This window comes from Pristiophorus japonicus, chromosome 5 (genome assembly GCF_044704955.1).
Source record: "Pristiophorus japonicus isolate sPriJap1 chromosome 5, sPriJap1.hap1, whole genome shotgun sequence".
Taxonomy (NCBI): Eukaryota; Metazoa; Chordata; class Chondrichthyes; family Pristiophoridae; genus Pristiophorus; species Pristiophorus japonicus.
In genome coordinates this window covers 52,523,850-52,546,737 of record NC_091981.1, presented here as the reverse complement: position 1 = coordinate 52,546,737, position 22,888 = coordinate 52,523,850, and the positions used below count along the sequence as shown (strand labels likewise).

At 43.1% G+C, this 22,888-nt stretch overlaps 1 protein-coding gene across 2 annotated transcripts in view; it reads left to right on the top strand.

Moving 5' to 3' along the window:
- Positions 1 to 22,888, top strand: part of cdkal1 (CDK5 regulatory subunit associated protein 1-like 1) — a 1,217,472-nt gene that overhangs the window by 385,376 nt on the left and 809,208 nt on the right. For both annotated transcript variants that reach the window (XM_070880626.1, XM_070880627.1), the window contains exon 7: positions 9,589 to 9,709. In XM_070880626.1, coding sequence (XP_070736727.1) covers positions 9,589 to 9,709 — 121 coding nt within the window. The remainder of the gene's footprint in view (positions 1 to 9,588; positions 9,710 to 22,888) is intronic.

Sequence of the window (22,888 nt, the reverse complement as noted above, 5' to 3'; positions counted from 1 at the left end):
CATCCCGTGTTCTCTCTCAGTCTGACCACACCAAATACCTTACTATTTCTTGCTTTAGTACTATCCGTCTCTCCAATCATTTGTTTCTCCTTTCTAATGCTACAGTAGTGGTGAATGGCTATTTTTCGGACTGGAGCATGGTATACAGTGGTATTCCCCAGGGGTCGATGCTAGGACCACTGCTTTTCTTGATATATTTTAAAGACTTGGGTGTACAGAGCAGAATTTCAACATTTGCAGATGACACAAAACTTGGAAGTATAGTGAACCATGAGGAGAATAGTGAACGATTTCAAGAAGACACAGACAGGCTGGTCGAATGGGCGAACACGTGACAGATGAAATTTAATGCAGAGAAGTGCAAAATGATATATTTTGATGGGAAGAACGAGGAAAGGCAATATAAACTAAAGGATACAGTTATAAAGGGGGTGCAGGAACAAAGGGGCCTGGGGGTATATGTGCACAAATCGTTGAAGGTGGCAGGACAGGTTGAGAAAGCGGTTTAAAAAGCATAGGGGATCCTGAGTTTCATGAAAAGAGTACAAAAGCAAAGTTATGATGAACTTTTATAGAACACAGGTTCTACCTCAACTGGAGTATTGTGTCCAATTCTGGGCACTGCACTTTACATAGAAACATAGAAAATAGGTGCAGGAGCAGGCCATTCAGCCCTTCTAGCCTGCACCGCCATTCAATGAGTTCATGGCTGAACATGAAACTTCAGTACCCCCTTCCTGCTTTCTCGCCATAACCTTTGATCCCCCGAGTAGTAAGGACTTCATCTAACTCCCTTTTGAATATATTTAGTGAATTGGCCTCAACTACTTTCTGTGGTAGAGAATTCCACAGGTTCACCACTCTCTGGGTGAAGAAGTTTCTCCTCATCTCGGTCCTAAATGGCTTACCCCTTATCCTCAGACTGTGACCCCTGGTTCTGGACTTCCCCAACATTGGGAACATTCTTTCTGCATCTAACCTGTCTAAACCCGTCAGAATTTTAAACATTTCTATGAGGTCCCCTCTCATTCTTCTGAACTCCAGTGAATACAAGCCCAGTTGATCCAATCTTTCTTGATAGGTCAGTCCCGCCATCCCGGGAATCAGTCTGGTGAACCTTCGCTGCACTCCCTCAATAGCAAGAATGTCCTTCCTCAAGTTAGGAGACCAAAACTGTACACAATACTCCAGGTGTGGCCTCACCAAGGCCCTGTACAACTGTAGCAACACCTCCCTGCCCCTGTATTCAAATCCCCTCGCTATGAAGGCCAACATGCCATTTGCTTTCTTAACCGCCTGCTGTACCTGCATGCCAACCTTCAATGACTGATGTACCATGACACCCAGGTCTCGTTACACCTTCCCTTTTCCTAATCTGTCACCATTCAGATAATAGTCTGTCTCTCTGTTTTTACCACCAAAGTGGATAACCTCACATTTATCCACATTATACTTCATCTGCCATGCATTTGCCCACTCACCTAACCTATCCAAGTCACTCTGCAGCCTAATAGCATCCTCCTCGCAGCTCACACTGCCACCCAACTTAGTATCATCCGCAAATTTGGAGATACTGCATTTAATCCCCTCGTCTAAATCATTAATGTACAATGTAAACAGCTGGGGCCCCAGCACAGAACCTTGCGGCACTCCACTAGTCACTGCCTGCCATTCTGAAAAGTACCCGTTTACTCCTACTCTTTGCTTCCTGTCTGACAACCAGTTCTCAATCCACGTCAGCACACTACCCCCAATCCCATGTGCTTTAACTTTGCACATTAATCTCTTGTGTGGGACCTTGTCGAAAGCCTTCTGAAAGTCCAAATATACCACATCAACTGGTTCTCCTTTGTCCACTTTACTGGAAACATCCTCAAAAAATTCCAGAAGATTTGTCAAGCATGATTTCCCTTTCACAAATCCATGCTGACTTGGACCTATCATGTTACCATTTTCCAGATGCACTGCTATGACATCCTTAATAATTGATTCCATCATTTTACCCACTACTGAGGTCAGGCTGACCGGTCTATAATTCCCTGTTTTCTCTCTCCCTCCTTTTTTAAAAAGTGGGGTTACATTGGCTACCCTCCACTCCATAGGAACTGATCCAGAGTCAATGGAATGTTGGAAAATGACTGTCAATGCATCCGCTATTTCCAAGGCCACCTCCTTAAGTACTCTAGGATGCAGTCCATCAGGCCCTGGGGATTTATCGGCCTTCAATCCCATCAATTTCCCCAACACAATTTCCCGACTAATAAAGATTTCCCTCAGTTCCCCCTCCTTACTAGACCCTCTGACCCCTTTTATATCCGGAAGGTTGTTTGTATCCTCCTTAGTGAATACCGAACCAAAGTACTTGTTCAATTGGTCCGCCATTTCTTTGTTCCCCGTTATGACTTCCCCTGATTCTGACTGCAGGGGACCTACGTTTGTCTTCACCAACCTTTTTCTCTTTACATACCTATAGAAACTTTTGCAATCCGCCTTAATGTTCCCTGCAAGCTTCTTCTCGTACTCCATTTTCCCTGTCCTAATCAAACCCTTTGTCCTCCTCTGCTGAGTTCTAAATTTCTCCCAGTCCCCAGGTTCGCTGCTATTTCTGGCCAATTTGTATGCCACTTCCTTGGCTTTAATACTATCCCTGATTTCCCTAGATAGCCACGGTTGAGCCACCTTCCCCTTTTTATTTTTACGCCAGACAGGAATGTACAATTGTTGTACTTCATCCATGCGGTCTCTAAATGTCTGCCATTGCCCATCCACAGTCAACCCCCTAAGTATCATTCGCCAATCTATCCTAGCCAATTCACGCCTCATACCTTCAAAGTTACCCTTCTTTAAGTTCTGGACCATGGTCTCTGAAATTACTGTTTCATTCTCCATCCTAATGCAGAATTCCACCATATTATGGTCACTCTTCCCCAAGGGGCCTCGCACAATGAGATTGCTAATTAATCCTCTCTCATTACACAACACCCAGTCTAAGATGGCCTCCCCCCTAGTTGGTTCCTCAACATATTGGTCTAGAAAACCATCCCTTATGCACTCCAGGAAATCCTCCTCCACCGTATTGCTTCCAGTTTGGCTAGCCCAATCTATGTGCATATTAAAGTCACCCATTATAACTGCTACACCTTTATTGCATGCACCCCTAATTTCCTGTTTGATGCCCTCCCCAACATCCCTATTACTGTTTGGAGGTCTGTACACAACTCCTACTAACGTTTTTTGCCCTTTGGTGTTCTGCAGCTCTACCCATATAGATTCCACATCATCCAAGCTAATGTCTTTCCTAACTATTGCATTAATCTCCTCTTTAACCAGCAATGCTACCCCACCTCTTTTTCCTTTTATTCTATCCTTCCTGAATGTTGAATACCCCTGAATGTTGAGTTCCCAGCCCTGATCATCCTGGAGCCACGTCTCCGTAATCCCAATCACATCATATTTGTTAACATCTATTTGCACAATTAATTCATCCACCTTATTGCGGATACTCCTTGCATTAAGACACAAAGCCTTCAGGCTTGTTTTATTAACACCCTTTGTCCTTTTAGAATTTTGCTGTACAGTGGCCCTTTTTGTTTTTTGCCTTGGATTTCTCTGCCCTCCACTTTTCCTCATCTCCTTTCTGTCTTTTGCTTTTGTCTCCTTTTTGTTTCCCTCTGTCTCCCTGCATTGGTTCCCATCCCCCTGCCATATTAGTTTAAATCCTCCCCAACAGCACTAGCAAACACTCCCCCTAGGACATTGGTTCCAGTCCTGCCCAGGTGCAGACCGTCCGGTTTGTACTGGTCCCACCTCCCCCAGAACCGGTCCCAATGCCCCAGGAATTTGAATCCCTCCCTGCTGCACCACTGCTCAAGCCACGTATTCATCTGCGCTATCCTGCGATTCCTACTCTGACTATCACGTGGCACTGGTAGCAATCCCGAGATTACTACTTTTGAGGTCCTACTTTTTAATTTAGCTCCTAGCTCCTTAAATTTGTTTCGTAGGACCTCATCCCTTTTTTTGCCTATGTCGTTGGTACCAATGTGCACCACGACAACTGGCTGTTCTCCCTCCCATTTCAGAATGTTCTGCACCCGCTCCGAGACATCCTTGACCCTTGCACCAGGGAGGCAACATACCATCCTGGAGTCTCGGTTGCGGCCGCAGAAACGCAATACTTTAGGAAGGACGTGAAGGCCTTAGAGAGGGTACAGAAAAGATTTACAAGAATGGTTCCAGGGATGAGAGACTTCAGTTACATGGATAGACCAGAGAAGCTGGGACAGGCTCGATGGGCCGAATGGCTTCCTTCTGTGCTGTAACCATTCTGTGATTCTAAGGGATCAGCCTTGTTGCTCCTTTTAATGCACTTTCGAAAACAATATTTTTGTGGTGTGATGACCATAACTGAATGTGGTAGAAAACAGAAATGTTGTAACATTGTAGTTTACAATCTGGTCACACATGGTGCTTTTGGCGATGGTGAGTGGGGAAGTTTTGGATTCAGCATTTTCAGTTTACCTATTCTGCAAATCTGTACTGTTTCTCAGCTGTAGCCTAGGATGAGAACTTTCCAGTGTTTTACTTACTGAGTTTTGCACAAATAAATTATATTTATGCTATTTAGTCACTACAAACAGGTTGTAAGTATATTTGTCCCTCCCTCCTTTCCAATTTTTAACTTTCTTACGATTCTGTGGAAATCAAGCATTCTTCCTTTGCTTCCATTATAGTACTTTCTGTGTGGAACAGATAAAAACAACTATTCAGAACTAGCAAAAATGTTATTTTTCCTCCTTTACCCACCAAAGTATGGTGGTTAAAATTGGTTAGCCCCCAAAAATGGGCGCAAAGATCATGATGCATGATTAACATTTGCCCATGAAGTGGAATGCAGGCAGCACGGCAACTTCGTGTTGTCTGTTAATTATAATGATTTCTGTGTGCAGCCAGAGCTACCTGTGCTGTTCATTGGCTGCATTCCTCAGCAGGGGCCCAATATTGGGCCCAAATTTGGCCTACCCGTTTTTTCAGTGCACTCACCGGAGATGCGCCGACTTCCATGGGTGAAAACGGCGCCGAAAAGATCTCTCCGGATTCTGGCCGCTCTGTGGCCTTTCCCATGGCTTGGCACAGCATGGTCTGCCCATTAATGGGGTGGAGCTAGGGCCCTGCGTGAAAAACAGTGCCGGCAGCTCAACACATGTGCACTGGAGGTTTCGCTCATGCGCAGTAGCTCCTGCCCCCAGCCGTGCTGCAGCATGGGACCCAATGCATCCTGCCCCTATCCCCGGCCGAGTGGCCTCACGACACGCGCCGGGCTGGCTGCTGGAATAGAGAGAGAGAGAGTGTCAGATCGCTGGAAGAGTCAGAGAGTCAGTCAAAGAGAGAGTCGGTTACCTGTTCTCTCCCACCCGGTCGTCCCGCCCACACTTATCCCCCGCTCAGTAGCCCCTCGCACCGGCCGGCCTGCTGACTTCCCGGGCCCTAGTTTGGAAGGTAGGACTTAAGTTTTATTTTTTTATTTCTTCTTGATGGTCTTTATGCTTCTTGAATGTTGTTGTGCTTTGTTTAGTGCTTTGTAAGGTCCTCTCCGTTTCCCTTCCTGCCCCTATCTCTGGCTACCTGCGCTGATTTCTTAACTCTCCGCAAGAGTTTTCTGGGTGGCCACAAGTGGCCACGTACACTGGCCTAAGTTAGTTTAGAGCAATTATTAGTTGTCCAAAGTGGCTTAAATGGCCAAAACAGGCGTAGGCGGCTGGTAACGCCCCCTTTTGAAAAAAACTAAACTAAACTAAAAAAAAAAAATCCTAACTAACTTACACTGGTGCAAATTGAATGTGCAAAATGGGGATTTTTAAGATACTCTGGAAAAATCAAGCTGCTCAAAAAAAAAACGGAGCAACTCCTGGCCAATTTTGGGCCCAATGTTACTAACTTGCACTACTTAAAATTAGCCTGTGCCTGTTAAAGGGGAGATGCATTGTGACTGGAGCAGGTTCTGGGAGACTGAATATGAACTAGGAAAGAGAGAAGAATGGCTGACCATGGGAGAGAGAGAGCCTCCAGGTTTTTGGACGCTGCACTGGAGGCCTTGGTAGAGGAGGTGGAAACAACGAGAGATGTTCTGTATCCTCGGGGACAGGAGGCCCAACAGAAACATGGTGGGAAATCATTGGGAACAGTTAACTGAGGAGGTTAATGCCAGGAGTATATCCCCAAAGACCTGGATGTACTTCATGTGTTGCACCAGTCCGTGTAGACTTTTGAAATTTGAACCAACTACAGAAAGCACCCAAAACATGCAGAATTGCTGCAACAGCCAAAAGAAATAAACCAGCAACTAACTTACAAGTAGTTGATGATCCCTTTAAATAGCGCTGGTGGGGGAATCATTCATGCTGCTTAACGTGTTCAGCTGTGTGAGTGTAAGAGTAGGCTGGAGCATGGAGGTACAAAATGGCAGTGCTGGCGTCAGTGACGTCATGATTTGTCTGCTCTCCATGATTCCGGCGGACCTTGGGTGTTTATGCATGCTAACCCCTTTATCAATATGGTGTCCGGCGTACTTTGCGCCGGAAGTATGCATGTGCACCGTGGATTCCATTTTGGAACCTGAAAGGCCTTTGTAGCGTGCAAAAAACAGCGCTGCCGAGCCCAATTTCACCACCTATATCTCAAGACCAGGTAGAAGAGAATTAGAATTAGTTAAAACTGGACTCGTACAAACTGATCTCAATAGTGTGTGAATATCAGAAAGTTCAATTTAAGGCGTACGGTGTAATATATACAACTGTGTAGTGTTGTCTTTACTTTTCAATTTTATGAGTGATAAAGGTATATAAATAAAGGATTAAGAAATAAAACATTTTGTTAAAAATACAATAATGTTGTACAAACATATTGCATTTGCAAACTGGTTGCTTGCTGCTCATTTGAAATTGTACTGTTATGCTATTGCTGTTTAAAAAAAAATTTTGATTTTAAAAGCTGGATATCTGCGCTGCTTAAGTCTAACAATGGGTGTTGCTGTTATTTTATACAGTGCCAAGAAGTTAGATGTACACCGGCTAATTAAAGATTTGAATAATTAAATTCTGACTCTGTCTGTCTGTTTGGAATCTGCGATGATTCATTGTGCTTGCTCACTCCAGCTCATGTGAGGAATATTAATCATACAATGCACATGTAGATGATTTGATGTTTTTAAAAAAAGACATTTAAATTTGGAAGTGTCACCATTCTTTATACATATATGGGCTATAACATAAAACATTCAAAGTTAGTTGTGTACTGCTGACTTTAAGCACACTACCAATTTTGAATGTTGAAGAAAACTCAATAAAACTTACACTCTTACAAAGATAGATTGGAGAATCTGGGGTTGTTGTCCTTGGATCAGATAAGATTGAGATGGGATTTGACAGAGATGTCCAAAATCATGAGGGGTCTGGACAGAGTAGATAGAGAGAAACTGTTCTCATTGGCAAAGGATCGAGAACCAGGGATACAGATTTCAAAATTGTCAAAATAACCAAAAGCGACACGAGAAAAAACATTTTCACGCAGCGAGTGGTTATGATCTGGAATACACTGCCTGAAAGAGTGGTAGAGACAGACTCAATCACTGCTTTCAAAAGGGAGTTGGATAAGTATCTGAAAGAAAAAAATTTGCAGGGCTACAAGGAAAGGGCAGGGAAATGGGACTGGCTGAAGTGCTCTTGCAGAGAGCTGGCATGGGCTCGGCGGGCCGAATTGTCGTCTTCTGTGCTGTAACCATTCTATGATTCTATGAAAGTGAATCTGTACCTTGCCAAAAACTTTGAGTTTCACTTAAATTTTAATGAAATATTTTTCATGCGTCAAACCAGTGCAGCCTATGTGACGCAAATGAAAACATCTCACAGTTGTACATCATTTCCTGACCCAAAGCCGCCTTTTGACATGCATAACGATATAAAAGGCAGTGGAGGACATAGCCCAGATTTTGTTCATTTGGTACGACTGCGAGAATGGCTATGGCAGGCTTTAGACAGATTGGAATAGCAGGGTGCTGATTACAGCAATTGACCTCTCAACTCATTAATATAAGATGTTGGTTTGGATGGATCAAAAGCATGAGTGGTAGGAAAGGAACAATGCAAAAGCTAAAAATAAAGGGATGGAATAATTTTCAATATGTGTCATAAAAGGGGGACAAAAATTCTGAAACCATTGAGAGAGCCTCAAAAGGCTTCCGAATTCTGGTAGCATTTGCCAAGGCTAAGTCATGGCAGGCAAAGTGAAGGTAAAGGCAACCAACGTCCAGGCATAAATTTGTAGGAAAGCGGCGATCCCCTGTTTGATGTCTGGTGAGGTTGCGGTGATTTTGAATGAGATGGTTGTGAAGAGGATTGTCCTCTATGCTAGTTCACACTACCATCCATCCCCACAGGTCAGAACTGCATTTCTCACATTTTCTGCTTGTTCTGGTTGATTTTTCCCTGCTCTAGAAAATGTAACGTTATGGGCTGGAAAATCACCAACCTTGCGCTCGTTTTTACGGTGATATTTCTCAGTTTTTGTCGAAAAACAGTGATCCGCTAGTTTCGCCGACGTCTTACACCGCCGTTTTTTAAATACTACTGAAAAGCGGACCGCTGGCGTGCAAGACTGGAAATAGCACTTTTGCCTTAGTATTCTGGGCGAAAAAAAATGCACGCGAAAAACCTGCATTGCAGTCCCAAGAACAGCGGTACGTATGAAGACCTGCAAAAAAGGTAAGTTAAAGTTTTTATTTTTAAATTCTTTTTCAGGGATTTAATAGTTAAGTGTTGTGTGAATGTTTTGTGATTTTTAATTTTTTGTTTTTTGCAATTTTTTTTTTCTGTGTACCCCCCCTCCCAAACAGTGGTAATCGACCTCGGACTAAAGTTGGCAAGGACCGCGGTTTCCGCCGTAAATCCTCGTGCAACGCCGATTTTTACCGCTGGCCGCATTTTCTAACAAAACCTAGGCCTTTAAAAAAAAAAAAAAATGGCGGTGTAATTAGTGGTATTTTGGGCGAAAAATGACGAAAAAAATACCGCTATCACGAAAAAACTACTTTCTAGCCTTTAGTGTATAGTTTTAAAATGGACTGATCAATGGGCAATAAAAACAGAAAATGCTGGAATACTCAGCAGGTCAGGCAGCATCTGTGGACGAAAGTCATCGACCTGAAATGTTAATTCTGTTTCTCTCTTAACTGAGTTTACAAAAAGAAATGCCAAACAATTAAACCCACAAAAGCCTTTCGAAATGTTGTAATTGTGTGATATGTAAGCATAAGTTAATGATTTGAAAAATTCAAATGCATATTACTGTTGCGTGATATGTTAACTGATGAGTCAACAGATGTAAAAATGAAAGGAATGAGCAAGAAGAAATTGTTCTAAATGGAAATTATTAAAAAAATAAGAAGTGACAAGATGGAGTTGATGTTTTAGTGTGATTGAGATTTCCTTATTTTTTCACAAAACAGTCATAATTTTTATATATTTAAATTACAGTTTCAAATTGAAATTTCTAGCTGAAGTAAAAGTGTTCTCAAATCCATTTTGTTTGAAGGTCACTATGTGAGACTACTGGGTCAGAAAAAGGATAAGGGAAAACGGTTGGGCGGAGCGCGACTGGATTTGCCGAAGATTAGGAAAAACCCACTGATTGAAATCATTTCCATCAACACTGGGTAAGCTTCTTTAAGATATACTTATAAAATATTTAGCGGTACTAAAGGATGCAATTTTGTTTTCCGATGCTCGTTTGACACACCAGTTTGTAATGTGAAATACTCTGTTGAACTCACATCATAAAATGTACCATGGGGTTTTTATGGCATTTGAGAGATTTTTTTTTGTCTGTTTTTATTCAATTAAGATGCTCTAACAATTTTCAAGCACACAGAAACATGATATTTCGGTGCTTAAAGCTTAATTCAAATAGTGAGCAATTTTGATGATCCTCAGTGTAGAATTAAACCAGCAATACACCTCAAGACCGAAAGCATTTATTGTAGAGCTATGACCATATCTGTAAAATCAGTGCCTTCTTTGTTAATCAGCCTTTTGAAAGGCAAAATACTGCTGCAACGCTTTGCCATGTGTTTGTGTAAGTGGTGTCAAAAGGGACTGTTTGGAATATAGATGGCTTAACAAAAGACATTTCAAAGATATGAACAGATCATGATCAATGTACTGTGGAATCCAATTTTTCACACATGCTTCTGATTCTATTCTTTTTGATATATGCCTTTTTGTGGTTATATAAGAGGATATTTGCATTTCTTCCTTTTGTTTTCCATTATTTCACACATCTTCTAACCACAGTGTGGAACAGAGCTTGGAACTAATAAATATGACCAACTGTATTTGCAGATATATTAAAAAGCTTTGCCTATTTTTTCCTCGTCCCGTAATGGGGATGTCAGTGAGCGAAGAAGCTGTAAAAATTCCAAGTAGCTAATTTTTGGATGAGTGGACAATCGACGATATATTTTTATTTTACAGCTGTGTGAATTTATTTTCTGAGTGAAGTTTTGTGAGGAACACTGCAAGATCTTAAAGTGGCATTAAGCCATTCTGCCCATGCTTGAAACTGATGGTTACTAAGAAAGTTATATTGCCAGACAAGTATGATGCAGTGTCCCTTTTTGAACTATTTCTTAAATACTAATCTTATTTTACAGTTTAATAGCAAAAACGCCATGTTGGTCTCAACCATGAGAAAAACTTGTGTTGTGGTCTTGAATGACATTAAATTTGTTTCCTTGTGTTGGCTGTATCTTCTGGGAATAATTTCATTCCACTTTGTTCAAGCCTGATTTTGAACAGTTGGGCCAAAATAACTGAGGAGGATAATGGGGAAGCAATGGGAGTAATTGAGTAAGGAGAAGAAAGAAATGGTGTGCAACTAAAATCACTTTCTTGTTTAAATGTCTATCATGACTTTTACTGAAGGAGGGTTTTCAAAGAAGAATTAGTTATCCTTAAGGACATAAATAGGGTTGCGGGTTGAAGATGAAATAAAACAGTTAACATAACAAACAATTACATCCAGGCAGTATTCACCAGAGAAGATGCAAATATCAAATCAACCATACAACTAAACTTAATAACTGTGATAGCACTTAGAGACATCCTAAAGAGCTTAAAAACAAAAAAATTCCCTCGCGACAGATACTAAATACCCGAGGGTGCTCGATGAGATGAAGGATGAAATCTGTGACGTGTTAATAGTCATTATGAGGGAGTCAGTGTGAAGTGTTACGCTGGAGTTTTCTCATGCTGTCATCAGAATGCATCCTAGGTTGCACTTGGAGATAGATAAGTAATTGGCTAAGAGAGAAAGGAAGCAGTGACCTACATTGGCTCTCAGTCCGGCAATGACGCGATTTTAAAATTCTCATCCTTGTTTTCAAATCCCTCCATGGCCTCGCCCCTCCCTATCTCTGTAACCTCCTCCAGCTCTCCGATATCTCTGCATTCCTCCAGTTCTGGCCTCTTGTGCATCCCCGATTTTCTTTGCTGCACCATTGATGGCCATGCCTTCAGTTGCCTGGACCGTAGGCTCTGGAATTCCCACCCTAAGTCTATAATCGTCTTTATCTCTCGTTTCCTCCTTTAAGATGCTACTTAAAACCTTCCTCTTTGTCCAAGCTTTTGGTCACCTATCCTAATATCTCCTCATATGGAATTTGGCTTAAATTCACTTGAAAAAGTTATAATGAGCCTTGGGGCTAGATTTTCGCCAGGTTTGCGACCGTTTTTTCGCCTGAGTGAATCGCAAAAACTACTACTTTTGGCACTAATACTTAGCGCCCGCCTGATGTTTTCACTGTTTGGATGACGTCAATTGGCGTACATTGCTGTGCTAGTGACCTGGAACCCTCATAGAAGCCGAGCATTGCTATAATGAGGCCCACGTAGCCACATGCAACATCATCGAACGGACAGCTTGGAGTGCTCAAGCAGCGCTTCCGATGCCTGGACACCTCTCGAGTCTGCCTGCAATACTCCCCTCAACAGGTCTGAGTTCATTGTGGTGTGCTGCATGCTACACAACTTAGCCATCATGAGGGGACAGGATTTTCCAATGGGGATTGCAGGACCATCTCAGGAGAGAGAGGGGAGGAGGAGGACAAGGAGCCTGGCGAGGAACCCATGCCGCCACTATAGGAGAGGTCTCGTGCAGCTTTCGCCAGTGCAAAAGCCTTGTGTCAGCAGCTCATAATTGAATGCTTTGCTTGAAGAGTGAATGGCACGTTTGACTGTTGCCTGGCCACTCTATCCCACCATGTTGACTATTCCCACTCTTATTCTGCAAATGAGACACTACACAGGAATGATTAAAGTGAACAAAATAATTTAATAAACATTGTAAACTTGTTAAACATAATTTTGAAACTTAAAGTGTGAACTTGAGCAGAATTTGTAAACTTTTAAAACTTTTATAAAATAACAACAAATCAACAACAAAACAACAACCACTGCACTGAACGTCTTATACCTCCGGCTCTCTCTCCCCCCCACCCCCACCCCCCACCCTTGCATCATGACTCTACCCAAATTGGCACCAAGAGTTCGTGCAGCACGGTGGCCATTCTGCTGTATTGGGGGGAGAGACAATGGAGACGCCATGTGTGGATCCACTGGTGAAGCTGAGGGTGTGGAAGGCCCGGCTTCTGAGGGGCGAGCCGCTTGATCGGCGTCACCACTTACAGATGATGTGGGTCTGGGTGTGACACTGGGGACTGTAGTGTCACCAATGGAGGCCATCAATTGCACGTGGGCATTGACAGCCTTACACGGGCAATCTGCGGCAGATCTCCATCAGATAATGTCGTCATGCTTGCGGAAATCCTACTCAATACGTCTAGGAGCTGTCGGGTGAGCTGGACGCTATCCCTGGACAGTCCCACCATGTCCAGTTGTGCGACCGTCTGACTGTCAGCAGACTGGCTTTGCCGACTCGCCCTCCGGAGAGACGGCATATGGGATTCAACCCCGGGAGTGCGTTGCTGCATGGCACTAGTACTTGGGGCCTCAGATGGCTGAAAGCCTGGGAATGTTTCATCCTCGGACGAGGTATTGTCTGGAGGAAAAAGAGGTATTGAGTGCATCGGCCCTCCTACATGATGACCTGAGGTGGAGGCTTCCTTTGAAGGATTTGCCGCATGCGACTCCTCATCTGGAAGCAGAAAACAACAGACGAGTGGTTAGCGGCAGGGGAGGGGGCAGGGTGACATGAGTAAGGTCGCATAGCACAAGCTCATTTGAAGGACCGCCGCTACTCCATTATATGTTGTCCAGAGACACTCCCTCACATTGCCCCAACCCTGGTCCAGAGACACTGCATCACATTGCTCCAACCCTAGTCTACAGACACGACATCACATTGCCCCAACCCAGCCCAGGGAATGTACAGGACTTACCCTCACTATTGAACGAAGGGTCAGCACCTCCACGGGCAGTTGCCCTCCCTGAGGCACCAATCAGACCAGCCACACACTCTTCGATGTCTGTCAGAGGCATGCTTCAGGGCGGACCGCCGCCTGTCCACCGCTGCTCCTGGAGGTTGTGGGACATCTTTTCCTGCAAAGATGACAATGGGAATGGTCACCAGAGGGCCCATCTGCTCTTGTGGCATACACAGATAGCTACCAAAGCACTTATACCATACTGTGTGCATTTAATGCAGTCCTCTGTTTAATGGCCCTGGAAGTTGCATGTGGTTCATGAAGATATCGAAGTGCAGAAATATCTTTCAAGATCTCAGAAAGCAATCTTAATAATGTGTAAAGATAATTCATGCCAAATGGGGTGCAACACTAAAGCCTACCTATACCAACAGCATGAGAACAGATAGTGTGTCAGATTTATAATTTAAGTAATGAAGGAGTGCATCAATAAAAATATTACTTTAACGTCCCTGCAATGGTCATTAAATCTCTTGCGGCACTATGTGTGGGTCCTTCGGATGGCGTCGACATAGGAGACCTCCTCAGCTATGCTGGCCCAAATTTTTCGAAAAACCACTGGGGGCTTGGTGGGGGCGGGGGTGGTCTATTTGCATCCCTCCTATTCAATTCTGGCCATCTCCTTTCAATAGCACTGACCCGAGCCTGCTTTGCCTCACTACTGAACTGTCTGGCTCTCTGCCTGCTACTATCTCCTTTCAACGTGAATCAAATCTAAAAATGGCTGATTCAGCCCTGGGTGTACTGTGCATGCGTGGGCGCTCCCTGCCAGCTGATCAAAAGCGTGGGACGAAGAAAAAAATTTCACAAAAAAAAATTTGCGCATGCGCAGAGGGTACACTTTTTTACTTTGGGTCGCAAATTTCCGATCCAGAGCACAAAGTCTGTTGTGCAACACCGGATTTATCGCTATCGCTAACGATTTTCACCGTTTGCCGAAATTTGTGGCCTCTGCCGGTAACGGTAACCTAGCGGTTTAAAAAAAAATTTGCTGTGATTATCGCTTGAAAACAGGTGAAATCGCTAAAATCTAGCCCTTTATCTTTTAATTAAAGACAATACTTATTCTGGGAATTGATTGGTACACCAATTGATCTGCTCATTAAAAACTCTTGGGATCGTTTCAAAAGCAATTTTTAGTTAAAGAAATTGATATATTTAAGATGCAGTAGATTGGTGGGAATTTTAAATAGTTTCAGTTTCACCTTTGACTCCAGTGTTTAATTAACTTAATTGCAATGTCTATGCAAAAATGTAATTGATGCTCACTTATTAAGCTAGAAGTTTATTTTCAGACAGTAAAAGAGCTGATATAATGGGAAAATGAATCTCAGAAGTGTTTCCTTTAGCAATTTGATAAAAATACTTCTTTGACTTGAATATATTTTTTCAATACAAGTTACTATGTGGGTACTTCCTAGTTTATGCATACCTTTGAATACCTTCTGTGATTGCACACAAATCTTCCATTGAGTTTACTACAGATTTTTGTGATAATGCGGTCAAAATGTTGCTCCTTCTTTCCTCACAGTTTGATTCATTTGCTTTATGCTTTACACATCCATAACCTGCTGTATGGAACTGATTTTTTTAAAGTAGCTTTTTCTTCTATATCGCCACTGATGAGTTTGCAAAATACGTAGAGAAAACATACATGAGTAGAATATTTGTATTGAAGAACTTTATCTTGGTCTGCTATATGTATCCGATTTATGAGCAGTGTCTTTTAAAAGAGACTGAAGGTATGAGCATAGTTTTGGTCTGCATATGATGTTGCAGAGTATACATAATAACATGGCAGGGGACGATCAACAACTGCATGCCAACTTTTTTTTCATTTTAGGATGTGGACAAGGCTGGCATTTATTGCCAATCCTCAGTTGCCGTTGAGAAGGCAGTAATGGGCTGCCTTCTTTGAACCATTGTAGTCTTTGTGCTGAAGTTGCTCCCACAATGCTGTTAGGTAGGGAGTTCTAGCATTTTGACCTAGCAACAATGAAGGAACGACGATATATGTACAAGTCAAGATTGTGTGTGACTTTGAGAGGAACTTGGAGGTGACGGTGTTCCCACGCATCTGCTGCCCTTGCCCTTCGAGACGGTGGGGGTTACGGATTTGGGAGGTGCTGCTGAAGAAGCCTTGGCGAGTTGCTGTAGATTGTGTACACTGCAGCCACGGTATGCTGATGGTGAATGGGGTGGATATTTAGGCTAGTGAATGAAGTGCTGATCAAGTGGGCTGCTTTGTCTTGGATTGTATTGAGCTTCTTGCATGTTGCTGCAGTGCATCCTGTAGATAATATACACTGCAACCATGGTGCGCCGATGATGAAGGGAGTGGTTCTTTAAGGTGGTGATGGGCCTTCGATCAAGCAGAATGCTTTGTCCTTGATGGTATTGAGCTTCTTGAGTGTTGTTGCAACTGTACCCATCCAGACAAGTGGAGATTATTCCATCACCATCCTGACTTATGCCTTGTAAGGACTGAAGAGGGTTTGGGGAGTAATGAGGTGAACTACTCACCATAGAATAACCAGCATCTGGCCCACTCTGGTAGCCATGGTATTTATGTGGCTGCTCCAATAACATTAGTGGTCAGTGATGATCCTCAGGATGTTGATGCTGGGAGACTCGGCGATAATAATGCCATTGAATGTCAAGGATAGGTGGTTAATGTATATGGAGCAAGAGTCAGACTGAGCTCAAAGTAAAGTGTGACCGTAGTCTTTTGTTGCAGGTCTCCAGAGTGCCTCTCCAACTTCTAAAGCCTCCTTACACACCTGTGCTCCCAAGGGATTATGGGATCCCTTGGGACTCCAGGGGATGAGCCCTCTGGTGGCTGTACAGAGTAAATACAAGTATACATATATAGCAGTTAAGATCTCTGTTGTTGGAGATGGTCATTGCTTGGCACTTCTGTAGTGCAAATGTTACACTCGATCGAATGCTGCCTTGATGTCAATTTCCATTTATATCGAGAATTTAGTAGAAAAACATCTCCAGGTGCTTCACAGAAGCATAATCAGACAAAACGAGTTGGAATTGCCTCCCTGAAATTCTACGCCTCTCCACTCTCTCCTCCTTTAAGATACCTCTTTGACCAAGCTTTTAGTCACCTGTTCTAATATTTCCTTTTTTAACCTCTGTCATTTTTTGTCTGATTACGCCCCTTGAGACGTTTTACTACATTAAATGCACTACAGGTACAACCTCCGAAATGCAGAAACCTCGGGACCGAGGCTATTCCGGTTTTTGGGTTTTTTCAGATTTCGGAACAGAAATCTGACGTCCCAAATGCAGAAACCCCTGGGCCAAGTTTTGGGTATTTCCGGATTTCGGAGACGGACAGCAGCTGCTGGAGTGATTCGGGCCCCGAAGCCGATGGGGCCAGATGCTGTTCGGGCTCTGATGCGGCAGGCTTGGGGGAGTGGATAGAGACCCAGATGCCAACGGAGAGGGGGGATTTGGACCCGGATACCGACGGGGATACGTGGCGGGGGCAGGGGGGGGAATTGAGTCCCAGATGCCGATAGGATCAGCGGCCGTACGATGATTCAGACCCCTTTGCAGATAGGGACAATGATGAGTCCAACGGTCGGCGGTTTGGATTTGCGGGTGCCCATGGATCAGAGTGCCTCATGTGTCTTTTGCAATGCGAGTTGTTTGGGAGTGCTGGTGAGTGTCCATTTTTTGGGAGTGTTGTTTGTACAAGTTTCACTGTGCAGTGCTGTGCTGTTGGTGTTTGGAATTTGTGTGCCGTTTATATTACTGTTGTGAGGGGAATGTCCGGTTTTCGGGACGGATTCCGGACGTTGACTCGTGTGATCTGCACGGTGTCCGGTTTTCGGAACATTCTGGTTTTTGGAACTCTGGATTTTGGAGGTTGTACCTGTATTTAAAAGCAAGTTATAGTAGCACTCTGTATGTATTCTTTTATGCAGTTTGCTATTCTATTTACCTCTAAGATCCCTCTTAACTTTATTTTAATGCTGAAGAGACCAAGTTTCCTCAGTCTCTCCTCAAAATGTAATTCTTTTATACTAACTATCAGTCATATGGCTCTTTCGTATCCAGCACTCAGTGCTTGATTGCTTCCCTTGTGTCTGAGACCAAAAATAGAGACAGATAGTATTCTATTTTTCACACAAAAGCTATGATTTTGAAAAATAAGTGAAAAATGATCTGTTGCATTGTCCTTTGAATATTGTTAATACAATAAGCTTGACTGCATTTTAAATGTAGGTGATTTCTGAAGCTGTTTAATTGATTGATCAGGCAATGCAGATTATTGGTGTGGTTCATCTGTGTTATTGGAAGTAATCAAGACTGCGAACACTTTATTTTCCACTCTTTGCTTGCTTTTTTTAAAGCTTTAAACAAAAAGTACACAGATGCAAGTAACAAAAAAATTACAATCCTGCCACAAGGAAGTTGAGATGAACCTTTATGAAACACAGGTCTGACCTCAACTGAAGTATTGTGTCCAATTTAGGGCACTGCACTTTAGGAAGGATGTGAAGGCCTTAGAGAGGGTGCAGAAAAGATTTACAAGAATGGTTCCAGGGATGAGGGACTTCAGTTACTTTGATAGACTGGAGAAGCTGGGGTTGTTCTTCTCAGAACAGGGAAGGTTGAGAAGAGATTTGATTGAGGTGTTCAAAATCATGAGTGGTGCAGATAGAGAGAAACAGTTCCCATTGGCATAAGGGTTGAGAACCAGAGGACACAGATTTAAGGTGATTGGATGAAAAAACAAAGGCAACATGAGGAAAAACTTTTTTGCACAGCCAGTGGTTCGGATCTGGAATGCACTGCCTGAAAAGATGGTGGAGGCAAATTCAGTTGTGGCTTTCAAAAGGGAATTGGATAAGTACCTGAAGGAAAAAAAATTGCAGCACTACGGGGAAAGGGCGGGGAAGTGCTGAAGTGCTCTTGCAGAGAACAGGCACGGCTCGACGGGCCGAATGGCTTCCTTCTGTGCTATAACCATTCTATGATTCTGTGGATGCTTGGCAATACTTTTGTCACAATATTCTAAGTCTACCAACCAATTGGAGAGAGGTCACTGCTTAAGGATTACTGATACACACTCAGTCAATTTAAAAAGAAAGACTTATATTTATATAGCGCCCTTCACAACCACCAGACGTCTCAAAGTGCTTTACAGTCACTGAATATTTTTGGAGTACCAACAAGCACTAACTTTCTTAGCTCAGCATCCAGACTGGTCCCAAGTGATTCTGCTGGGTTTCTGTGTGGAGCTGCTCCTTGATGCATCCATAATGTGTATTATTACAAATACTTCCAAGTGCAAAGGGAGACCAGAAATGTCATGATTCTGTTTTAGTGGCAGTGGGGAGTGGAAGAGTAGAAAAAACTAGGAAATGAACAAACACAACGATATTTTTTCTTCTTTCAACAAGATTTAGAATTTTTTTGTATTTAAACTAGTAAAGATAATAATTAAAGTATTTACAAGCCTACTTTGTCAGTCTAATGGGTAAAATTTCCATTCAATGTAGCACTAAGCCAGAGAGACTAGAATATACCAATTGTTATCGCTGCTTCTGGCCTTGGAGTAGGGAGGGGGAAAAAGATAAACAGCCCCTCACTGCTATCCAGTTACTTGTGCTGGGTAATATATATGTATTGATGCAAGGTTGGGATAGGTTTGGTCTTGATTGAAATGTCATGCAAATACTCATCGATTAAAATGGACACTGGCGATGAACCTGATGCTTGTGATGGCCAGTGGAACCATATCCAAATGCCTTCAGAATAGGAGGGGAGAAGGCACTTTATGAAATGCCTTCTGGAAGTCCATATAAATAACATCCATAGACATTCCCCTGTCCACTACTTTCGTCACCTCTTCAAAATAATTCAGTCAGGATTGTCAGGCATAACCTACCTTTCATAAATCCACGCTGGCTCTCTCCAATCAACTGAAAATTTTCAAGGTGTTAAGTCACCCTATCGTTAATTATAGATGCTAGCAATTTCCCAACAACAGATGTTAGGCTAACTGGTCGAAAATTCCCTGGTTTCCCCCCTCCATTTTTAAATAGCGGAGTGACAGGCACACTTTTCCAATCTAAAGGAACGGTTCCTGAATTGAGAAAAATTTAGAAGATTATAGTTGGGGCATCTGCAATGTACTCACCGACTTCCTTGAAAATCCTGCGTTGGAAACCATCTGTTTCTTCAGTGCCATTATTTTCTTCATTACTGTTATTTTACTTGCGTTAATTTTATTGAATCCCTGTCCCTGATTTAGTTTCCTTGTGATTTTTGGCATGCTATCCTCTTCCTCGACTGGAAATACTGACGCAAAGTAATTATTCAACATTTCCTAATATCACCGCTTTCAGTTTTTAAGGGGCTAACATTGCTCCTGACCACCCTCCCTTTTATCTAAGATAATTATAAAAAAAATGTGTGCTGATTTTGATATCCCTTGCAGGTTTCCTTTCATACTCCCTTTTTGTAGCTCTTTTACTATCTCTTTTTTGTTCTTTCTATCTTCCCCATTCGCCAGGTTCTGTGGTATTTTTTGCATTTTTGTATGCTTTTTCTTTTAATTTTATGCTATCCCTTACCTCTTTAATTGTCCATGGTTGTTTTTTGGCAAGTATAGCTCTTGCCAAACAGGGGTATATACTGGTTCTGTATCACGTTAAATTATTTTTTGAACATCTTCCACTGATCTTCTGTCGTTTTACCCATTAACAGATTTGCCCAGTTTACTGTGGTGATCTCTCATCCCTTTGAAGTCGGCCTTACCCAAATCTAGAATCTTAGGAGCTGTTTCTTCCTTCCAAATGCTACGTTGAATTCGATCATGTTGTGATCGCTATTGAATAAATGTTTAGGCACATTTAGGCTGTTACCCATAATCTAATATGGCCTCTAGGACATATTGTTGTAGAAAACTAACACTCAAAGAAATTCACTTCCTTTCTGACAGGTGCTACTCTGCTTTTCCCAACCTATATGAAAGTTAAAATCCCCCATTAACACCACTCTGCCTTTGCTACACGCTTGTCTAATCTCTACATTTATACAATCTAGCACTTCAGAGCTGCTACCAAGGGGCCTATACACCACCCCCACTACAGCCTTGGATCCTTTCCTATTTCTTAATTCGACCCATAAAGTCTCCACTGCCTGCTTACCTCTTGTTATATCCTCTCTTATCATTGAAGTGATTTCATTCTTAATCACTAAGGCTACCCCTCCCCTCTGCCATTTTCTCTCTCTTTCTTGCAGACCTTATAATCTGGTATATTTAGTTCCCAGTGTCTTGCAGCCATGTCTCAGTAATGGCACCTGCAGTTCATTCAATTTATTCCTGATACTCCGCGCATTTGTATATAGAATGCATATTTGGGCCACATACCCTAGCCTGTCCTTCAGCTCGAATGTTTTTCTCACTTGCTTCTTATTTCTCTCGCCTGGTTTAATCACTTTACATCTTTTAGTTGACCCTGTACATGTAGTATCTGAAGCACAATTTCTGACTGTATTTGTTTGTGAACTACTATTTTTACGACAATTTCCACTTGAGTTCTCCCCTCCCCCCGCCGATTTACTAGTTTAAAGTCCCTGTGACCATCCTATTTATCCTTTCTGCTAGGACCCTGGAGGTCGTCCCAATGGTACAGTTCCTTCCTGTCCCAATACTGGAGCCAGTGCTCCATGAAATGAAACTCCTCTTTCCTACATAACTGCTTTAGCCACGTGTTCGCTTCCCTCATCAGCCTATCCCTACGCCAATTTGCACGTGACTCAGTTAATAATCCAGTAATTATAACCTTAGAGGTCCTGCTCTTTAATTTAACTTCTAGTTCCTGGTACCTGTACTCCCCAAACAGGACCTCTTGTCTACTCTTCCCTATGTTGTCGGTCCCAACATGGGCCACAACAACTGGATCCTCCCCCTCCCTCTTCAATATTCTTTCAAGCCAGTTCAAGATGTCCCTTACCCTGGCACCAGGTAGGCAACATACTATATGGAACTCTTGTTCCTGCTTACAAAGGATGCTATCTGTCCCCCTAATTATAGAAACCCCTACAACATAATACGCTTCCTCTCCTCGTCCTTCTCCCCCCTTAGGACAGCCTCCTGCTCCAAAGTGCCATGTTCTGCATTCTGGCTGTCCTTTAGAGATTCTTTATCCTTATCCTCACAGGTAGCAAGTACATTGTACTTGTTGGATAGGATCAGTTTCTATGGATCCTCGTTCGCTTTCTTGCCTGGGTTCTCCTTATTCTGCACACTATTGGTCACACCAACTCCATTCTGATCCTGCACCTCTCTACGAGGTGTGACCGAGTTGTGGAGTAAACTGTCCAGATATTCTTTCTCTCTTTCCCCCGCTGCCCCCCGCTATGGGCCCAAGTTTCCACATGATTCGCGCCTGATTTTTAGGAGCAACTGGTGGAGAACGGACTATTTTAGAAATCGCAATTCTCCACATTTTTTTTTCTGCAGTTCTAGTCAAGTAGAACAGTTCTACTTTAGAACAGAATTTTTTCTTCAAAAGGGGGCGTGTCCGGCCACTGACGCCTGATTTGAAAGTTTCCACAGTGAAAACGTACTCCAAACTAAAGTAGAATGGAGCCAGTGAAGATTTTTGTAGAACTGAAAAAACCTGTTCTACACATTAAAAAATCAGGCGCAGGTTACAAATTAGGCGTCCAGAACGAGGTGGGGGGGAGGTGGGGGGAAGGGAACTCATTACATTCGACAATAAATCCTTATTTATACTTATACAAATATTATACAAATAAATCCAACCTGAATAAACATATATAAGCAAAGAAAAGATTAAATAAACCATCTTCCTACCTGTGTGAAAGTGCTTCAGGCAGCTCAGCGATGTTCCCGTGAACGGGGGGGAGGGAGTGGCAGGCAGTAACGAGGCAGCAAACAGCTTTCCACTTGAGGTGGAAGCCTTAGTCAGCTCAGCGATGTTCCCGCGAACGGGGGAGGGGGAGGGAGAGGGAGAGGTGGGGGGAGGGAGGGAGAGAGAGGGAGGGGCAGGCAATGTTTTTTTCACACTGCGCGTGCGCGAACGCTCCAACGCGCAGCGTTGCCGGCAGGGAAAACAACTAATTTAAATAGTACCCGCCCCCTCCCACTTACAAAATCGGCACGAGTGTAGGCTCCGCCCCCCTGCACGCCGCGCCAGGCAGACAAGGAGCTGCAGAACGCTCGAGAATCGCGATTTTTTTTTTTAGGCACCGTTTTAGGTGCGAAAAACAGGCGCCCAGCTTGGAGGGGCGCCCGTTTTTTTTCTTGTGGAAACTTGGGCCCTATATGTTGGAGTGTCTCCAAGTCGCCTGTGACCTCACTCCTTGGGTGTTTTAGCAGATCAAGAAGACATAGGT